We start from the raw sequence: 22,464 nt of genomic DNA on the forward strand, positions 1-22,464 counted from the left end.
AGCTTTATTGTTTTGTAGCGTAAACGTTTGGCTTTCTATCTCTCCATGCTCTATACTAAAGAAGTCGCACACAATATACTTGCATGAATTCTTTTCTAATTGTGTTTTAAGTATTTTTTTGTTTGCACTAGAATATACTTTTTGGTACACATTTTCGGTTTAATAGAAAAATTCATTCACAATACCCACTACATTGATCACTGGTAAAACCTCGCGAGTCCTAACAGTAGGGTCCACCAGCACGCGAGAGTACTAGACACAATATATTTATGAATATTTAATTTTGCAGGAAAAGTACTTTATTTAAGAATGCCTAAAGAACCGATCAAATCATTTTACTTGTTTCAGAAGTTGATGAAAAACTCTAAATATCACGTCTACCCTGTTATTGTATATCAAGGATTATTTGATTTACGCGAATATCCACTGATATACTTTATCGGAAATCAAAAACGAGCTAATTAATTATCGAATCAAATCTATCCTTCAATTGCTACAGCAGAATGTAATAATCACTTTTCACTTAAATATTTATCACACATTTGTCCAAGCCAGTTAAGTTAATTTGTATATAGGGCAAGGTAAACTATATTAATACTTGGTTAACGAAATAATTTTTATTTTCTCGAAAAAAAAAAAATTCAATAAATACCAATTTCGTTTAAATATCGATCTTACAAATACGTATTATCCTTCATCTTCGTTTTATCGAAAAATTTGAAGATTGAAATAGATATAAAAATGCCAAAAGATGAAATAAAAAATGTTCGTTAACCAAGTATGAGATTCTGATTGTTTTGATAGATTCACCAATTCTTTTTACTGCATACTTATAAACATGAAAATAGATATATCATTATATTTAATTAGCGTAAGAGCCAGAAACAATATAAAGAAGTCACTGGAGACATAGTTCTATCAAGAGAAATATCTCTGTAGTATGTACAGTATAACGCTTGAGTTACATAATAGTACATTGTATTGGAAAATAGTAGAAAAAAGCTAAAGCTCTTCATATCATATAATTGAAAAACAAATGCAAACCTATATATAGGCACAGAGCCACACATTACTAATTTCTTCTTAAAATAATTTAATCGATTCGCACACGCCTTAAGCCACTATACATTTAAACTTTATAAATTTAATTCTATCTCTCTTTTTTCTTCTCGTAGCCTCGAAGTCTGTTTCAAGGTTAAAAAAGAAAATATTTTGATATGACTGCTATAAAATGATTCTCTCCAATACAAATTGACGCAGTGTTTCAGTATTTTCGCGCCCTTTTAATAACAACTAAATAACCCTAATTAAAATGTTTGAAATATTTACATTCTCCAGTCAATAGTTAAATACCAGATTGTACTTCAAGAACTTTAAAGATTAGTATATAATTATAGCTTTAACTAGTTTCACGTAAACTGTGAATTACAATTATAAAGGGAACAGGACGACCGAATATAAATTAGAATCTTGCACAAAAAATGTTCATAAAAATTCAATTAAATCCATATAAAATTCTTGAGAAACTATTAACAGTACAATTTCATAGGTATACAATGATGTAGATCGGTTAATTCAATAAGGTAACTATTATCATTACAAGAATCGATATAACGCCGGACTAGAGAGAGATAAATAAATTTTTACAAAAAGCTATCGGAGTACTGGTGCAATAAAAGTGGCGATCTAGAAGATCCATGACTTTTATCGAAGATAGCCGAATGACGTAAACATAAACAAAAATGACAACAAAACAAAGAAAATAAAGAAAAGGAGAAACATCGCGATCTCTCGTCGACGAAGCAGTTGATGAGCGTCTCCCTTCTTCTCCAGGGATTTACCTGAGGCAGCGTAGCCATTTTGGTAGCAGGACGACGCACCTCATACAGTTTCAAATGGAACCACTGCTATCGCCAGGAAACACCATCATATTCTCGGCTCCATAGGATGGCGTAGGCGAGCTCCTTGCATCCAAGGATGCCCTACTAGCTGAACTGAAACTGCTGGAGCTTAAATCTTCGTAGCTCGCTATCGACTGACTTCCACCTGAAAAATAAGAATACCCATCTTATCTCCTTTCCGATTCCTCCTTCAAGTATTCTTACAATTCGGTTAATCTGCTTCTTAAATTTCAATCTGCGAGCCTCCGTACAAAAGGAAGCTGCGATTATCGTAAAGTTAATATTGCAAATTTACCAATTCCAGCAGAGATAATAATATTCAGAGTTATACTGGCCCGAGCAAGTACCGAAAGATGCAACGAATTTACTCGATTAAGCTTATAGGACAGAGTACTATTTAAAAAAAACAGCATGCATGTTGCGTGTGGCTTTGCATTTTATTTCTATTTTATCCATTTTTTTTTTCTTCAAGATTCTTCTTTTCATAGAGCATACTCTTTTACGAGCCAGCGTTTGTCGCGCCGAATACTCGTTAAACATGATTTTTGTACAGTTTTCATTACAGCTAATACTAGGGTTAATATTATTATTGTTCGTGCATTTACAATACTTTTTTTTTGCTCGGCTCGTTAATATTTTGTAGATGGGAGCAACGCGGACTTTCATTCTTCTCCTTTCTTTCTTTCACTCTTGAATATATACGTAATCATATAACAATAGTGCAGAATAGCGTTATTCGTAAAAAGGTTTCAAGGTGAAACCATTTTTTCTTAACACAGTGTTAAACTTTTACAAAACGAATGCATTAATTTTACAAACGCCTTCGCGTACAAATAATTACATTTGCGAGCGCATGCACGTAGAAGCCAAATATTTATTCTGCTCCAAATGATGATTTAACGTTGATCGAGAGTCAAACGGTTGTACGAGGTGCTTGAGAGTGTTTGGTTGAATGTGCATTTCTTATAACTGAGTACTGTAAAATAGAGATCGCAAAGGTTCACTTACGGTTCGGCAAAAGTACGATAATACTGCATGTGTGAGAAGCTTTTCCCTACCTAAAATCACCCATCCCAAAAGGTTTTCTCAGCTAATGCTTCGTTTAGCCTACAGAGCCCACATCGGTTCAACCAAACTTTGGCATTAAACGATCACAATTCTTTGACAATTTTACCAAGCACTCGCACGCTTTTTTCTAGTTTGACTGTTGGAATCAAAGACAGAAGATAAAAATATTAGCGAACGCGTTTACAAGATATATGTATATATATATATATATATATTCTACGTTAACCGTAATTGACAAGATTAAGAGAAGATTTCATTACAAACGTATCTGTGGTTGACGTAGGAAAAATAAGACACATAATTTTGGTTCGTAAGACACTTAATCTTAAGTAACTAATGTCAATTTGTTTTATAATTTCAAGCATAATTATTTTATAATTATGGCCTAGAAATTCAACTATAAAAAATAATACCTTTGCTTGTACTGGCATAAATAATTCTATATAAATAGTAATTTTTGATCAAACTCTTAGATTAATTTACTCATCAGACCTTTGGCTCAATAATACAAGATTTAACAATAATACCTTATCTTCGATTGATCACATGTAATAATTAAAATCTAATATATAACTCTGATTTCCATTCACTTTTATTTTACTCCTTTATTTCTTAAGCATACCTATAGAAAGGCCAATAAACATCTTTTCCATTTTTCAACCACAGATATTTTTTTACAATTTGCATCAATGCTAATCGATAAAAGCAAACGAGTCTAATCGAGGGATCAGCTATTGAAAAAGCAAGCAAATTAATTTATTTAAAATATCGATACACGAGTTAAAGACGCACGCGTTAAACTCGTGAAACTTTATTAATAAAATTGGAGAGCTCGACTTAATCTCCTAAAGTGTACAGTCAAGGAAAAAAGCACGAAGGTTCTTTTTCTGTTTTAATCGTTAAAGATGTAAAGCGACTGGCAGTAACAACAAATTTCATTCGGTTTCTTTTATCCTTTCTATCGTTGAGTTAAACACAAGATTCAGAAAAGGAGAGAGATAGATAGAAATAATATTTACAAATTTTGCATCGAATAATCTACATTCTCACAATACTCTACAAAATAAGCTGATTAAATTGTTTCCCAGAGACTATACACGCACATTAATACTTTTACTGCAAATAGATGCGGTATTTATCTATCACATAAGAATCGTGACAACAATTTCAGTATACATTATAAGATACGAATCTTTGAATCGAAACATCAAAAGAACCTTTACATTTTCAAAGCACGCGTCGAACGCACTAACACATTTTTGTTCGAATCCTTCGCGAATATTACTAAACATTCAGACCGAATTTCCCCATCAGGCAGAGAAGATTTACAGTCACTAATACTTTTCCAAAGCAACCTTAGCGTTGCAACACTCTCGCTTCTACGTAAAGCTTCGCATTTTGCCTCTCTTGCTCGACGTTCCATCGAAATTAGCTAACAATTAATCTACGCCTCTGTTAAATACATAAATACGTGATCGAACAAATGAATACGTGCTTGTCCTGAAGTTACAAGGAAGATCGTATAAATTATAGAGTAAAGCTATTATACATATACGCGATCTTAAAGAATAATTCATGTAAAATTAATACGTCGAGAAAATTTAACCCTCCCACGACTCGCAATACGGTAAATCGGTTGAAGCATGTGATGGGTCAAATGGAGAACACGAAAATATTTTATAAGCTACTATCGTTCGGCAGTGTTTCGAGTACAGCTTCTACCAACACACGCACGGTTAATTTTACTTTCATTCGGCATTGCACAGCTTTATTGCTTTAAAGATTGAAATATTGCGTCTCAGCTACGGTGTATTAACTCGTGATCACAATTTCTAAGGCTTCGGAGGGTTAAATAAAAGCTCGTGATTAAGCGTCAAGTGCGAAAATAAAAATTCTGCTGCGCATCGAGTACGTTATATATATATATATATATAGTTGGGTCTTAAAAGTAGACGGTAAGATTTTGCGTAGGCAGTACTTCAGGACAGCTTGTAAAAATAATGCATGATTTTTTATAATACGCTGGTAATCACACTACGCACGCTTTCACGTTTGACATAAATAAAAAGTTTGCGGCTAATAATACATGCCAGCATGTGTAACCTCGCAGCTCCGACATCCGGACAGAGATTCGGAGACTCTATAGATTGGATCTTCGAGTCGGAAAGCTTCCAGTGTCGCGATGCTTTCGGTTGCCATGTTGAAAATGTTGCGATTAACGATCGAAATGATAATACGAAGCACGTTGCGAGTTACCTTGTTCTTATCGTTAACGTTAATTGGACTTTTAAAATTGTTAATAAATTGCTAAAATAAATTTATACGTCGTTAAAACTATTTTATTCCCTACCCGTTCTAACGCGACTCGTCGAGAATAAAGCACACAACGATAGCCGAAAAATATTAATAGCTATTGAAATAGATCAAGTTTAACCGTAACTTTTTTTTTCTTTTCTTTATTCCTCACTCGCGTCTTATTCGCGAGTCGGACCAATTTTACTAGGGCGAACGATCGGAGAAAAATATACCTCAAGCCTTCCATATGCATTCACGCTTAAATCACACGATTGTTATTCGATAAAAAAACCTGAATTTCGTCGAATTTTCCGACGCTTTTGGAAAAGCCTCTGCGAACGATATATATATATTTTTATTTCTTTCTTTCCTTCGCTAATTTTTCCTATAGGAAAAACAAGTATTATCGCTTATATCTTTCGTACTTCTAACTACATCAAGATGTAGCGTGAACACGTGTATATGTACTATCTTTACACATTTTTTCGTACCCTTTTTTATTACACGACAACATTTAAAAATGTATATACCACGATAAGCTATTGCACGCACAGTTTCCCGTGCCTTTTCCCGTGCATGGAAAATGCAAAAGATAAGAGATAGAGTGAAGTGTTGTAGGGGATTGATACGGAGAACAAGGGAGGGGGGGGGGGGGTGAAGGTAGGATGAAAAATTCAAAGAAAATGGTACGCGAGTGTAGCACGTATAATTTTTCCCCTTTAATCTCTAAACGCACGACTCGTCGTGTCGCATCCGTAAGCTAAAAGTGAGTATTTTCAATAATTTGTCGAGGCAACCGAAAATAAACACTGCAGCTTCTTATTTTTCTACGTTATTTTAAAATCGACATTTGGCCGGAAGAAAAATAGACGACCAACGATGAAAACGCTCGGTTGTCCTCGTGAAATTCGAAAGAGAGAGAGAGAGAGAGAGAGAGAGAGAGAGAGCGCATACTCCGCTCATTGCTAAATCACTATCTACGTGCACGATATACGCATCTGTCGGCTAGATCGGGACTAATGATCGCATTTTAAAAATAGATTTCTTTAGTACAGCACGCAGTGAGCTGTTATATTTGTTACGTCTATCGCACATTGTTTTTAATAAGAAAAAACGAGCCGTGCTGAGAAAATTATTCTGATGTAACAAAGAAACTCGTAACAATTAAACAATTTTGCTAAATAAAAACAGTGTTTGATGTTTTTATCAACAGAAATAAATTTATAACGTTGAAAATAATTTATAGAATTTCTAATAATCCTTTACATTTTTTTACACCTTTTACAAAAGCGTCTCCAGATATTTTTCTCAAAGGAAATATAAATTTATAACGTTGAAATTAATTTATAGAATTTCTAATAATCCTTCACATTCTTTTACAACTTTTATAAAATCATCTAGATATTTTTCTCAACACGGCGGATTTTCGTAGCTATACACCGATCGTTCGATTGGACAATAATTATTATGTGTTTACAGCACCCACGAGGACGAGATTGATGATGGGTTTGTACTCTTGTGGCGCATTGATTCTTCAACGAGAATCCATTTTATATACAAAAAAAGAGTGAAGATTGCGCTTCCCCCAGCGAGATGCGCGCAATTGATTGCTCGTCTCTTCTGGTACTAAAAGTAACGCGTGTGTATTTACGTTCTGTGCAACACGCAAATATAAGATAGTGTCTTCTCGCGTGGTGCAACAATCATCGATCATCCATCAGTCATTTTACCCGCTCTTATACGTGCACGAAATAATCCTAATTTTCCACTTTGATTAATGCCACGAAAATCATCCTAAACATCACTAAACGTTAAAAGATTATCACCTAGATTTGGTTTCACTTATGTTAAATAATTCTCTTTTTGCGCAATAAGCTATGCCATTTGATTTGCTTTGAAATTTCATTAAACAACAGACGGATATAATATATACGATAAAAATAAATAATAGTTGAGATTTTTCTAAGAGATCTAAAAACACTTCGCAACAAGTTGTAACGTTACCTACTAAAGTGTCGTTGATTACAATTTTAAGGAAGGATACAAAGCAATGATACGATCTATTGGAAGTCGGTGTGTATACGTGATTCACGGTGCGTCCATCGAAATTAATTTGTAATATTGCTTGGATAGATACGCCTGATGCAGTCGTTGATTGCACGAATCGATGAAACGTTCACGATCGCTTTTAATTAGTTTTGAAGATTCGCGTGGTTATCGAGGCTTTCAAGCATACAACTAACGAGATAATATTGCATCTTGCGAATGGGGAAATGAAATACTAAGAGAAGTAATTTTCATTTTCCAACGTACACAGTGTTCATCGATCATTGATACGAGAAAGAAATTTCTTTATAAACAGGAAATAATTTAAAACAATATTTCTAAATAAATTAATTTCCAAACTATTTTATAACAGTAACTTGAATCCACGCTTGGATGTATAGACGTTTTTGCAGTCGAGAGCTAAGGTTTCTTTTTTAATTTTAGAATAAACAAACGAAAACCTTGGTAAACCCGAAAAACGATTATAACTCGTCACACGTATATGTTATATTGCATGATAAGGCTTTCACAGAAAGCATTTGCCTAATTTCTTTGAAGAACATTTCAAGCGAACGATTCGACTTGGACACTTTTTTCATGAAAGAGTCTAGCCTATGCAACAAGGTGATGAGCTACCGCAAGCGAATGACCCTCGACCTAAATGTATCGCAGGGAGGTCCCTGTGTAAATGAACACCTAATGGTCGATAGTGATATATTTATCGCATCGCTTGATCCACATCGCTGATGAAGTTAATGATACGATAACCCTTGACAGTTTTGCGCAGACACGTCTGGGTTACGCTCCACCAATATTCCACAGATTTCTATACCACCTTTGCATCAACGAATTATGCTTCCTCTATTATGCCAGTGCGCTGAATTTGTTAGTTTTCGTGATAACTAAGAAAATTCCACTAAATCACTCCCAAAGTGTATAACCCCCCCCCCCATTCCCCTAATCCCCGTGAACTTTAAGCTCGCAAAATTTACTGTATATATATATATATACGTTACGATATATTCTAACGAATCGTTTTACTTTGGATGTTAAAATTTAGCTAATCAACTCTTATCGGCGTTTCGAACATTTTTCTCCTAAATATTATTGACAAACTCGAGCCTCGAAAGCTTCTGCGCGTGGTAACGAATAATATTTGTGTGTATTCGATTCGAATCGATGGAGAACCGATTCCGCATCATCCGCGTTTCATGCGCATACGAAACAAGAGTTTTCGAGTAACTATACATCAATTAGACGCTTTTGTGTGATGACGGAACGTCATAAAGCTTTAGAGCTAGCCTTCGCGAAGAGAGACGCAGGCGGTTGTGAGCAGGCCAGTTTTCATTGGAACAAATTTTACAGCTGATAAGAGTGAGTCTAGGGTTGCACAGATATTTCGTAATAATTTTAGCAGGATTATTAAAAAATATCTTTCGCATTAACCGTTAATCTACCCCAGCCACCTGCATCAGAAGTATGTAAAGAGCAAGGCTAGCCCTAGGCACGTCCACGCAGTCCTTTACTCATCTGCGCTTTTTCTTCTTAGAAAAAGAATGTCTGCTGCCTTTCTTGCTATTATTAGACACCGAAGGTGCGACGCTGCTGTTATTTACTACGCTCTTTTCGATAGTTTTCCGCAGGCTGCAATCCTCCTCCGTTTCGTTAACCGTTACGTTTGCGTTCAGATCATCCGAAGAGCTGGATCGTTCCGGTGCGAGTTCTTGCTCGGAGTCGCTCTTCTTCTCTGGTTCCACTTCCATTTCCGGTCCTCCTACCTCTGCTTCCGCCTCCGCCTCGGGGTTACCCTCGAAGGCCTCGACAACTTCATCCAAACTGACCGGTACTTTCCCGACAACCTTTAAAACCGCTGGCTTCTTCAAGGACTCGAGGAACGGGATTTTGCTTTTACCAGGACACGACTCGATTTCCGTCGAGTCCTTATCGACGATGCTCTTGGCATTAACCAATTCCGAAGCTGTTATCTTGGAGGGTTCTCCCGTCTTCTTGTCCTTACCGGGTACTCGGCAGTCCGAGTTCGCCACTTCTTCTTCTTCTTCTTCCTCTTCCTCTTTGTCTTCCTCGCCCTGCTTAGCTCCACTTTGCAGCGAACCATTCGACACCGCGGACTCGGCAGGATTTCTTTTTCGGTTCTTCGTGGTTCTAGGCTTTGCGGCTTTGCTCGCGAGGTCCGGTGTATAGTTGCTGTCGAGGTTCGCCAAGAAACTTCCGTCCACATCCTCGCTGGTCCCTCTGTCCGTTTCCTTCTTCTCAGTTCCGCTACTCGAACATTCCAAGGATTTTATCTTGAGGTCCATGGACTTCTCCCGAAACTTCGACGAATCAGCAGCTGTTTCTTCGTTAACGACCTCTTCGTCGTTCGCCTCCTCGTTCTCCGTCTTCTCCTCGACTTCTATCAGTGGTTCAAGGTCGAGTTCCTTTCTCAACTCCGAGTCTGGCGGGGAGGTCGATTTTTTCTTCACGATGGTGCTCCAGGAGACTTCGGCTGGTACCGGAAGCTTCGGCTCCAGCCACTTGCCATCGGTGTGCAGCTCCTCCGCAGCTTCCTGTAGTTCCGCTATCTTCATCTTCAAGGCTCTGAAGGACGGAGCCACTTCCGTACTTGCTTCCTGCGCGCTTTCATCGGCAGCAGACTTCCTGCTCTTCTTCGGCTTCTTCGCCCGCGACGCTATTTGATGTCGTGGGAAGAGTACCTTGTACTCCGACATTGGCAGTACTTCAACAACGCTCTCGGTTTCCGCGTGCTGCATCGCATCGATATCGATGATCTCGAAAGCACCCGTTTGACGCTGTTTCTGTATGTTTGCCGATATGTTTACGCCACCCTTCAGACCTCTGCTCTTCATCTTCTTCGTCGAGCTGGGACTGACCTCACGATCGACCTTTTCAACATCCGCAATCGAGTTCCTTTCGGGTTTGGTACACGCATCGATCTTGCTTCTGTCGCACAAGCTCGTTTCTGGCTGCAGTTTGATATCTTCCTGACCCGACGCGGGACAAATGTCCGGAGAACCGGAAGTCTCCTCCAATAGAGGCATCGTCTCGGAGTCTGATTTGTTGATATCCGAACATTGCACGTATTCCAAGTCATCGTCTGACGACAGACCTCCCTTGTGCTTGGTACCAAAGTTCGAACAGCTGGACGTACCTTCCTCAATGGCAGTATTTAATTTACTCGAACTTTCCAGGATCTCGGAACTGTGTATGTACTCCAGATCATCATCAGAGATGGTGCTTTTGCTGCTCTTCCTACGAGGTATCAGCATTTCGGTACTCTCCACGTTTTCCAGCACCTCGATCGAAATCAATTCTGAATCGTGAACATTCTCGACTATTTGATAGTCGTAGCAAAACTGATTATTAAAATAATCCAATCCAAGAGGCTTTAGAGGAAGTAGCTCGCATTCGGAGTTTTCAGTTGTAAGCTGATAATCCTCGACCGAGTCGGAGCGTCGTTGCTCGGTATTAGTAACCTTGGAAGAAGATTCTAGTTTCTCTAACTGAACGAAGGGTTCAATGACCCTCTTACTCTGCAATCTTTTACCGGATACATCCCTAGATTCTTCAATATCCGCTTTTGCGGAATCCGAGGATCTTGCTGCTTTAAATTTAGAATGTGTCTTAGCTTTAACAGTTTTTTCTTGCAGCGTGTCTTCCGAAGCTTTCTCTTTGCTCTCTGTTCTACCGATGACCGAGGGTTTAGCTTCTACGGGACAGGACATTTTGGCAGTGCCAATGTTCCTCAGCTGCCTGGATTGATTCGCGTCTTCGACGAAGACACTGTCCTCCGGTTCCTTCCCAGTAAAATCATCAAACCGCGTTTTGGGTTCTGCTGGTGCACGCTTGGACTCGCTGGGAGAGGCAGTGGGTGTAGGATCAGCGATGGACCTCGACGCAGTCTTCTCAAATCCACAAAACTTCTTGGCGATGGGCTTCGGATCCGCGAGTTCGGTGGTCTGCTTCTTGCCAGGAAGTCGCGACGACGGTGACGCCTGTGCGTGCTTGGACTTGGTTCGCTTGGCCCACGCGGTGTTGTTCTCCATGAGGACGACGCTGTCCTCGTCGTAGCTGACGACGTATTTAGCCTTGGCCAAGTTCCTCTCGTGCAACTGGGCTTCCTCGTTGGTCGCGATGCTTCCGGACCAAGCGGATTCTTTGGCCTGGGTCATAGGACTGCTCGGTATCTCACCTTGTTCCGCACAGAGGCTCAGGCTGGTCGGTACGTCCTGGAAGGCGCCCTCCCTCTCGAAGTCAATGGGACAAGTGGATGGCTTGGCGGTGGTTCCCACCGACGCCATTTCAACGCAAAGCGCCTTCCGCTCCTTGATATCGCAAATATTCTCGTCTGGAACGCTGTCGATGGCCGGTTCGCTCGCGGAGCGCATCTCCGCGCAAATCTCGGTAAGATCGCGCAGGGTTTGGCTCTCCGGCTCAAGGTCACCGAGAGAGGCGGGGCCTTCCTCGGCGCACACACTTCTTGGGGGCTCCGGAACGAGGCCCTCCTCCGCGGAGTCGAACTCCTGACTGGAGCTGACATCTTCCTCGTCGGCCGAGACGGTAATTACGGTGCCCAGAGGGTTGACGACTTTAGCTACCGGCTGACCCACCCTCTCAAATACCGATCGCCTCCCTGGTAACAGAAAAAGCCGTTGGCAGGTATCAATATCGAGTTACGAGGGTTCTTCCTACTTAATGATTCTCATTAAGACTTTGGAACGTTCTTGTAATGAAAAGCAGCTCGCACACACGTTTGTCGATTTTTCTTTGCTTTACTTGTATATAATGCAGTGTTTTTTCTTCTTTACTCTTTCTTAGCAAGAGGATGAGACCCGGAGAACATGAAGAGAGCGATAGGAAATGATACAAAGAAAAAGTAGCCAGCATTCATGAAACGAGTAAGCATTGTCGCTAATAAGGTCGAGAAGGCACACTTGTACAATATACAGTGTTGAAAGTATTTAAGAAAAAACACAAAAGGAGCTGTGCGAATTTGGTTGTCCATGTTTAAATTGTAAAAGAGATGTTACTTAGCACACCGAACACCACAAGGTCATTGATTTGAGTCGAAGCCAGTGGTACATCGAGAGAAAGCGAAATAATTAAAGGAGCAAGAGGGCACGAAGGACCTTCTTTTGAATTAAATGTTCTTATCGACTTTCTGTTCGATGTACCATGGATTGTGGGAACTATTTACACGATTAGTGGACAGAACGTGCATAGCCCTTTGGCCACTCTCTTTCTTGTTTATTGATTTACTTTTTTCAGAAAAAAAAAAAAAAAAACCTCATTACCATCGCTGCTGAGATTGGTCATTTACAATAAAATTACGGAATGATATACGGAGATACCTGCCTCTGGCCAGTTCTGTATCCACGCAAACTTACAATTCTAGTGACCATCCTTCGCCACGTGCAGGAAGCAAAAGTGTAATGCATTCGTAACACACACAAAAACAATTGGCGAATTTTTCAATAAAAATTTTCGCATAAATGCACTGTACTTTTACAAATAATGTAGTTTATAAGGATTTATTTAAGTATAACGTTATGCTTGCATCCATACTGGTAACTTTCACATCTGATTGGATAAAATATTACAATATCATTTTGTTATGAAAAAACAGATTTGGGCAGCATTAATTTCATTGACTCCTATGTAATTATCAGTGTTATGCCGATCCATTTAATCTTTTTATATGTATAGTAATTAGATTTTTATTAGAAACTTTCATTTGAACAGTTGTAATGTGTATTGGGTGTAAAATGTGATTAATTTTAGCTACATGAAGGCATTCATCTACGCAATTATAAATATTAATAAAATGTGGCCATAGTAATACACCAAGAATGAGATTAAATCAGTTAAAAATGGATGAAGCTCTAGAAAAGGGCTAAACTAGTATTTAGGCTTTTATATTCTTAAGCAAAGCATTTTATGGTAAATTTTAAGTAAATCCAAAAAGTTTTACCTGGAGCTCGATGAGGGGCTACAACTGTTTCAAGCATTGCTTCTGCAAGGTCTTCCCTCAATTGGTTTTCGCCACTGCCCACTCTAAGATGTTCGCTGTCTAATGGGTCTCCATAAGCTTCCATGAATCTCGGAGACTGCTCGTAACTACCTAATTCGGTGAGTAAAATTTCTAAGTACATGATGTAACTCATAACGAGTAGTCCTACAAGTTTTTGTTCACATATGCAAGTTTATAACTTACTTCCTGAACCATCAATGACAACAGGTACCAATGGTCTTGATGCAGCATGTGGCATATTCACCGGATTTGATCTAGCAGGTCGAGATCCTCCTGTAATACCAATTTCAACCGCTTCTGCTTCTACCAAATTAACAGCAACTCTGAAATAATAAAATTTGAAATATGCGTTTCTTAGACAAGAATTATCAGAGAAGCAATTTAGAATGGTATAAACCAACCCGCTGGGCGCATTGTAAGTTTTGAAAACAAATTGAGGTCCCATCCAAAGTCTCCTGTGGGGTCCGGCATGCGTTACAATTTCAACTTGGCTTAACCAACGATCTTCAATGGAGTCAAAGGGCTGAACGTTTTTCGGTACCGAGATGGCATTTAACAGTGGATTGGATGTTTGTAAAGGTGGAGCTATTTCCGAAGCATTAGGAGATCTTAAGAGAGGCCACTGGCCCTTTACTTCTACTTCCAAATCTATATTAGTATCATCGCAAACTTTTTCTTTTGGCACACCTATTCAAAGTCAAACGAGAATTAATCGTCATATAGAACAATTAAGAATTAGTTTTTAAATCGACAGTAATATAAAATTAAGAAGTAATTTACCTGCGGCGGGCTTAGGCTCCAAATCATATTGTATCATATTTCCATGGCACGCCATAATAAACAAAGAGTCGACTGCCCGTTTGGCTGCTTTACTACCTGATTCCCTTTGCGAATATATCCAGGCCCTTGGTGGAGCGAAACAAGCACATATTTTTAAAGGTAGAGATCCGTTATCATCAGAATGCAATCTTTGCCTCGGCTGTTGTCTACTGCAAAGTTAAATTTCAAAATAGGATTGTTGAAGTTTTAAGTAAAAAATGGAAGATTGCCTCGAAAATTACCTCGCTTGAGTTTGATTATACGAGTGATTCAATAAGGTTGGCTGTCGAATTTGAGCTAAAGGATGTAGTATTGTAGGATGTGGATACGGCGGAAGCCTGGGATTAGAATATGGATATACGGACAGAGGTAATTCTGCATGAGAGACCGGGGAATGGGATCTAGTTCCATCGTCAGTTAAACCAGCGCTTCTGTGAAAACGCGAAAGACGATTTACCACGTGAGGCGTTGAATGCGTTCTAACACCTACAGGACCACCATATGGAGCGACAGGGAATACGTGTGTAGTACCCCGTATTGTAGATACCGCAGCCCAACGAGTATCGCTTGAGAACGTCATATCCTATGGAAAAATATAAAGAGTCGAAATTACTTATTGCTTGCCGATGAAAATATGGATGGACGTAAGTAGTATAACTACCTGCACCCTCGCAGTAGTATCTCCTCGATGTAAGATGTATAAATGATGTACAGCTGCAAGTGTTGGACCTCCTGGATGAGGCTGTATTCTGAAGACATGAAAATCATGTCCTCTTTTGTCAGCGGTCATTAATAATGCACCTGTTAAATCAAAAGTCATGGCAACAATGGCGTCACTGTGGGCAGTAAAATGAGCAATTACTGTTTCTATGTTTCCATCATCTAATTCTTTCTCCTCTTTTGCCGCTTGAAGATCTAAAATGGTCACTACCCCTGGCTGTATTACATCGCCGCCTACATTATTAATGGTCAACGGGGATACTGTATTTCCTGTTAGGCTTGAAGCAACTGTTTCTCCTAAACCTCGCAATCCCTTCCCTAAAGATTTGGCTGCATACAAAACAGTTGCTGTATAACTTTGAACTCCATCACTCTCACACCCACCACTACTTCTTCTTGTAGGCAATAGCTTCTTCTCACTGTATAAACATTATTCTTATTTAGTAAATCTTAAAACACGATTGTGTGTATAAAAAGACTTTGATCTTTTAATATACCTGTAGGCTAGCCATCTCATGCCTAAAGCAACAGGATTAGGATTGGGTCCAGGACAGGGATAACATGTTGTGACTGTCAAAACATCTTCTAATGTTCTAGCATCGAATACTGCTATTTTTTCTGAGAAAGTGACAATTATCGATCTTCTATTAGCCAATACATCGAGAACCGGATTTTTGAATTTTATATTTTTGGTTTGATCGCCGGTCTTTAATGAAACAAAACTTATGTTGCAGAATTGTGGTCCCGGACCTGCCGAGTCGCATATGGCTACCATTGGCCGTTTCTGTTCATATAAATCAACATGATCATCATCAGTCTTCGGATTTGGTAAGATTCTCAATGTACGGACAATGCCTTGACGCCATGATAGAACCTCTGTTGCTTCGCCTGTTGCAGATATCAGCCATACCTGTATTTAACAAAATTTAGAAGTGTTTAATTTTAATGTTAATGAACTTTAAAATTAAAAATTTTTTAACTATTTACTTGTACGCCTGTTGTATAACCAAGAATTAAGATTAAAGGAGGAGTACTTGATCCCTCATTGTAATCAGGATATAAAGCTGGATCATTTACATCACTATACTCGAATCTTGCCCAAGATATTGTTTCCTTGTTATCAGAATTAGGTGCACCAGTGTACGCCTTAAACATTTAAAAGAATATTATACATGTTATATAAATTTTAATAAAAATAAGATATAGTCTTTAAACCTGTGGAACTATATCATTGATGATTCCTGCAACACTGTCAATAATGGAGCGATCCACTATTGGCTGGGGTGAAACTACTTGAGCACCTTTATGCAAGCCTCTGCGCGGAGATTCAGCCGACATTTTTCTTTTCTCTTCTGAATTTTTTCACCTATAAAAAAGAAATGCCTGTTTTATAAGTATGTTAAGAACAGTATACTTTTTCATATTTTAAAAAATATACTGGTCTAAAGATTACAATTTTTAAAATGAGCATATCGAATGCTGTCAGCCAGTGGCAAATGGAATTATGTTAGATACTCCTTTCATAAATGAGCTTGATATTTTAGAGCTAAGCATTTATACGGGGACATTTACATTGTAAATCATATTAGCAAATCAAAAATAGCCGATATTTCGATTAAATAACGCATTATGTCTCATTGGTCAAAGGTATAAATTACATCTTAACTGAGAAAATGCATTAGCAAACGTTTAGTGGTGGGGAGGTCTATTTTCCCCTGTCAAACGGCGTTGCACAATCTAACACAGCTGTTCAGAGAATGTATTCAGGGACAAGGAAGGAAAAAGACAAAACACAAGACAGAGACAACGAGAAAGAGATGGATCGTGGGAGGGGGAACGGGGGGTGGGAGGAGAGAGAGATAGAGGAAGAGTGAGAAAATTAAACAAGTAAATATTAATAAAGCATTTCTAAATAGACTGTTCCACGATGAAACTATGAAAAATGTATCACAAAGGGTCATAATTGGCATTATCGCTGTGAAAGAGACGAATGAAAACTATAGCTATCAAAACAAAGACATCATTCGTTAACAATTATTTTTCTCTACTTTTAAATGGAGAAGGAAATTTTTCCATTGTTCAAATGAGGATCGATTAAGGTTTTGGAAAAGCGTTATGACTTACTTCGTTAAAAAATCGTATTTTCATTGTGCGAGGCTGACCACCTCGCACACAACCGTCTACTGCGTCATTCTGCGAGCGACTGACAACGGACTCTACCAACACACCAGCAACGGGGCAGCAGCAGCAACTACTACTTACTAGCTCCCTTCCTATCTACAGAACGAGCAAGCGAACGATAGTGATGTCACCCCGCCCGCCAAACGTCAAGTTTTACGCTACTAACATCACTCATCCAAAATTCTGCACAAAACCAACCAATTTTAGGTCCGAAAATACGCCCAGCACACACTTAACATTGATCCGAATTATCGTGTTAACTTAATACGCCCATGAGTCGATTCCCGTAGCAAACATTGCGTCCATGGGCTATTTCTTATAAGAACGAAAACAATAATCAGCTGATTCAGATGGGGCGATAGAGGGATGTGCTATTATGCTGGCCAGAGAAGCAGAGAGGGGGAAACACCAACAACCAGAGCACAGCACCGTCAGCACCTGCCGACCAACACTCTGTAACTGTTTCACATTTCTACAGTTACGAAACAATGACTTTTAGACTATCATTCAATATCTTTGCCGAGTTGGCAGAAAAATAAATTTCTCACTGTTACTCTAAATTATTTAAATGCAACTGCGCCTGCAGGAGCGCATTTAGTACATATACATATGTATTATAGTTAGCACAGCCAAAAGATAAGCTGGAGACGAACCAATCACAGATAGTCATGCAGGTGGATCTTCAATTTTTGGTCATTTTTAAAAATAGGCTATACAATCTGGGATTTTTATTATGTCGCATTTTTTTATCTAATTGATGTGGCTGCTTGTGTAACATACATACTGTGGGCAACTGAACAACCGCCAGATTCGGCATTCGAATATTTCTTGATGTATTTAGGAACGGTAACTCTACCATGCTCTTTTTCGCCTCTCTCACTCCTGAAGCTCGAGAATCTTTTTTCCTCGTTTTTGCGACACCTACGCTAACCTACACCATTGTTTGATACTTTTTCTTGCCTTTGCCTCTTGTCAATCTTGCTTGCCTCGTTCTCTTTCTCTCTCTCTTTCTCTTTCTGTCTTGTATTTTCACACTTATCACATACCACTACACACACTTTACAGCTTTAATTATTGTTGGCTTCATTGGATTGGTACCGTTCGATAATTAAAGCAGTAGGCGGGCTAGGCAACAACCAGTAATAGACTATAAACTTGACTAAAGGTTGATCTAGCCATATGCAATTGGTAGTCCGATATCAATTTAATTATAAATATTAATATTTATTGTAACAAGAAATACGGATAATCCGTGGCTCTTTTAACTGGTTTTTAAGTCAAATGTTTTAAAACTAATATTTTTAATTTTCACACCTGTAACTTGCAAGTACTTGAGTCAATGAGAAGGTTAGGTTTAGAAAAAATCGTAACAAAACAAATTTTTATGAGAACTAATTAGTGACGAATTGTCTCATATTGAAACTATTAGCAAGGTAAATTTACATAGGTTTTAAATATAATTTTCTTAAGCAAAAAAAAATTGGTCTTTTATTAAAAGTAACAAATTGCTTTAGGTAAAATGTTATGCTTTATTTTCAAGCTTTAGGGAACTAATATAGTGTAGTATCATAATACACACATGTTAGTATAATTTAATATACCCTTACCTAATATCGATATTCTTTCGATAGATGGATGATAATCCTACTGGTGTGATCAAGTTAATAAAAGATCTAAGATCTGGGGCAGATGCATATAACAGAAGTAGTGCACTTCCATTACGCCTGTCAGGAATGGGATACACACCATCAGTTCTTAATGACAGTTCAGATGTGACACATGCATGCAAAAGACAGAGAGTTGACGAATCAAATAACTCTTTAAATACAAGTGATAATGAAACTTCTGCTACACCATGGGAATGGAAACGATTGAAAGCAGAGGTATTAAGTTAAATATATTGATATTTATGAGTAATCATACTAATTGTTTATTGAATTAGGTGGTATCACTAAAAACAAGATTATCAGCTCAAGAAGCAACAGTACAGCAATTACATACAATACGTAGACAAATGGAGGAAGTGTTTCAAAAAGAAAAGAGTTTTTTAGAAATGCAAGTGCAGCAAGAGAAGCAAATGATCAAGCAATTAGAGGTGAGACTTGATCATGCTAGGCAGAATGTTCAGGAAGCTCAGAAAGCTCAAGCTCTAGCTGAACGACAACTGATGACTTCTCAACAGGTAATCAACAGTAATATTATGATATTTCTTATTTCTGATAAACTTCTGTACTCTTTGCTTTTAGACGAAAGGTAATTGGGATCAGAAAACAGTATTGCTTTTAAATGAGAATGCAAAATTATTAGAAGATCTCAAACACACATCTATGCAAGAAAGTATACATCGGCCAAAGGAATCATCAGAGGCATCTGAAAATAACCATGCCCAGTTAAAACTAGAAGCTGCTGAAAAAAGAATTCTTCAGTTAGAGGAAACACTGAAAGAAAGCAGGATATCACAGAAAGACTTTGAGCTGCAGAATGTTGAGTTACAAAATATGAAATTAACGATAGAAAGGCTGGAGTCGGAACGTGCTCTATGGCAAGAAAGTAAGCAAGTTGTAGCAAGAGCAGCGAAAGCTATTGAGTTGGAGAAGGAGCTGATTGTTGCAAAAGAAACAATTGCAGCACTGAGAGAATCTGTGAGGGGAAAGCTACTGCTGGAAGAGCAAATGGCTAATGTATCCAAAAGGTACGTTTCTAGTTGATTCTTAAATTTTTGGTAAAAATTTGTATGCGTTGGACTTTCATTTTTTTATCGTGTTATAGACTTGAACATACAGAAAAGCTGGAGCAACAAGTTGCCACTCTAGAAGCTAAACAAAGCGAGCTTGTTCATTGTATAAAAGAGTACGAATCAATTGGTATTTCTGGGGGACCAATGGCTTTGAGACGCGAGTTAAATCGTTTGCAACAAGCCGAGATTGTCCTAACTGCTGAAGAAGGACAATTGAAGTCAAAACTTAATGCTGTACAAAGAGAAAATCAAAGTTTATCGAAAAATTTAGAAGAAATTAGAATAGTAGCAGCTGATACAGCATCCACAAAGGAAAAACTGAACAAGTTGATTGGAAGACTGCAAAAAAAAATGATTCTTGTTACAAGAGAACGTGATAGCTACCGTCAACAATTAGACTTGTATGAAAAAGAAATGACCGTTGACACTAACAATGCATTAACGGAAAGAATTCCAGCTTTAGAAAGGGTTATAGATGGATACAGGTATATTTTCAAAATGATTCTAATCATTGTGATCAAGAAAAGTCATTAGAGCAATTTTTTCAGGGAGCTGGTCACTAAATTGGAGGGAGACCTTCAGATTGCCGAAGGTGGTTATGATAGAGATGAGTATAATAAGTTGAAGGCTGAAATTGAGAGGTTAAAGGGGGAATTGGAGCACCGTGCGTTGAAAGGTGATTTCAATTGTAATTCGAAAGTTGTTCATTTTACCATGAACCCCGCAGCCATCGCGGAACAGCAAGCTGAAGAGAGGCAGAAAGCTCTTTTACGTGAATTAGAAGAGCTTAGAGTCAAAGTAATGGCTGGTGCAGGTAACGCTTCTGCTTCCTCACTTCAGATGCAAGGTAATAAACATGAGTTCTAGCGTTGTTAATAGTTTTGAAGAATATTTATCTAACATTAATCTGAACAAACTCCAATGTTTTAGAGATAAATGAGCTTAAACAAACTCATGAAATAAAAATAGCCCGATTGAAAGAGGCTTTCAAGGCATCGTCGCAGGAGTATCGTCAAGCTTGTTATCAATTGTTCGGATGGAGAGTGGATAGGGTAAAAGAAGGTCGCTATAAATTATCAAGTCAATATGCAGATTCGCCGGACGATTATCTTTTCTTTCACGTCACCGACGAAAGCGTGGAATTACTAGAAACTACCTTCTCCGCTACACTTGGCGAGTTGATGGAACAGTATTTACAAAGGCAACATAGCGTTCCAATGTTCCTCAACGCAGTACAGTCTGATCTTTTCGCTCAGCAGACTGTGACGAACGTCTTAAGTTGATAATCTCGACGTTAATGTTAAGAACAGCGAAGAATTTTTTAAATATAACATCAAATATTGTACGTAGTACGTAGAATGTCGCATCAGTGCACAAATCAAGTCTCATGTTGAACTCTACGTGTAAGCTCTTTCTCCGTATTTTTATTTTTATCATTTAAGTCACTCGCTTAGTCGTATGTATCATGAATAAATTCTAATGAATCTTGTAAAAAAAAATAGGAGATGGAGATAGAAAAACCTTTCTCTCGCGTTTCATTCAACAATTTTTCAAATGTAAATTAAATCTATAGTTTGAATGAGAAAAGAAGGGGAAGAAGCGATTAAAGTTTTTGCGAAAAGTCTTCGAGGATTGGAGTGAAGGATGTAAAGAAGGGTTGGAGGGGGCGGAGGAGAGTAAGGAAAGTCGCGTCTCGAGGCAGAGGTCCCATGGGATCCGTTACGTCCCGTTCCATGAATGTACGTGCCTTGGAAAAGACTGTACGGTCCCCAAAGGGCAATTGCCATGCTTTGTCCGGGGCGAAAATGTCGAAACGGCAGTCTTCATTAGTGAATAAGCCAATGTGTAAGCTTGCAGGAGCGTAGTGCGTCTGCGTGTCTGATGGGTACGCTAACGTTGAGGCGTTGTAGGTGTGGGGCTGCGTTGATCAGTGTTGGTGCTGCTGGGGTGACCAGAAACACTAACAGGGGCGTTCGTGTGCGCTATACGCTGTCTGACTAGGACGTGAACTCGATGGAACGCAGCAGCAGCGGTGCGATGGTGCCAGCTGCGGAGGGACCCGATGCGACGGGCGCTCCCGTGCCGAAACTCCATTATCCTTAATTATAATCACGTTTAATCGCAAACTCATCCAACTCTCTCTATCCCTCTCTTTATCTACCCCTCCCACCCTCTGCTTCTCCCCCTTTACGAACCACCGTATGCGCCATCGACCCTGTCATCAAGGACCACGGTCTTGGATATATGTCAATCTTAAATCACTGTCCATACCATTATCCTTCTATCCCTCCGCCATGCTTTCTCATTTGATAGAGAAACATTGCCATAAGCATCTTATCTTTAGCAGCCTACACACTTTTCCCATTCGAATAATAGAGACATACAATACTCGTCTTTGTATATCAAACGTGCCTCCTAAGATTGGATGATGCGAAAACTATAACGATGAATCAGTACTGCTAGATAACCTACCCTTCCTTATCAGGATAAACCGAACCTTCGAGTACGACAATAAGCTTTACGAGACTAATAAGAGCAATTTATGGAAGCATCTTCCTTCCACCGAGGATTGCTGTAATTACAATGATTTTTTATTGTGACATAAGCTTTATGAAAGAAAAGGGTACAAGAGAAAACTCTCACCAAAG

At 38.7% G+C, this 22,464-nt stretch overlaps 2 protein-coding genes across 4 annotated transcripts; one reads left to right on the forward strand and one right to left on the reverse strand.

Moving 5' to 3' along the window:
- Positions 1-1,338: 1,338 nt before the first annotated feature.
- On the reverse strand, positions 1,339-17,479 carry LOC136777451 (uncharacterized). 3 transcript variants are annotated; one of them, XM_066733746.1, is made up of 12 exons: positions 17,023-17,478; positions 16,114-16,264; positions 15,886-16,044; positions 15,396-15,808; positions 14,840-15,317; positions 14,421-14,761; positions 14,140-14,348; positions 13,761-14,046; positions 13,543-13,682; positions 13,300-13,449; positions 9,328-11,961; positions 1,339-2,046 (listed from the first exon to the last, which is right to left on the reverse strand). In XM_066733746.1, the coding sequence occupies exons 2-12, from the start codon at positions 16,234-16,236 to the stop codon at positions 1,892-1,894; spliced, it is 5,088 nt and encodes a 1,695-aa protein (XP_066589843.1). In that variant the 5' UTR covers positions 16,237-16,264; positions 17,023-17,478; the 3' UTR covers positions 1,339-1,891. The 3 variants fall into 3 exon arrangements, with proteins under 3 accessions (XP_066589843.1, XP_066589842.1, XP_066589844.1); XM_066733745.1 differs by lacking the exon at positions 1,339-2,046 and having other exon boundaries at positions 8,283-11,961; positions 17,023-17,479; XM_066733747.1 differs by lacking the exons at positions 1,339-2,046; positions 15,396-15,808; positions 15,886-16,044; positions 16,114-16,264; positions 17,023-17,478 and having other exon boundaries at positions 8,283-11,961; positions 14,840-14,979; positions 15,041-15,132.
- Positions 17,480-18,040: 561 nt separating this feature from the next.
- Positions 18,041-21,307, forward strand: LOC136777419 (mitotic spindle assembly checkpoint protein MAD1-like). The gene is made up of 7 exons (XM_066733684.1): positions 18,041-18,512; positions 18,711-18,962; positions 19,022-19,261; positions 19,326-19,771; positions 19,849-20,301; positions 20,365-20,663; positions 20,747-21,307. Exons 2-7 carry the CDS (start codon positions 18,711-18,713, stop codon positions 21,097-21,099), a joined length of 2,043 nt encoding a protein of 680 aa, XP_066589781.1. The 5' UTR covers positions 18,041-18,512; the 3' UTR covers positions 21,100-21,307.
- The last annotated feature ends 1,157 nt before the right edge of the window (positions 21,308-22,464 follow it).

This window comes from Prorops nasuta, unplaced genomic scaffold (genome assembly GCF_024137725.1).
Source record: "Prorops nasuta isolate Cenicafe-Biocafe unplaced genomic scaffold, Cenicafe_Pnas_1.2 PNAS00011, whole genome shotgun sequence".
In the NCBI taxonomy this organism is placed as follows: Eukaryota; Metazoa; Arthropoda; class Insecta; order Hymenoptera; family Bethylidae; genus Prorops; species Prorops nasuta.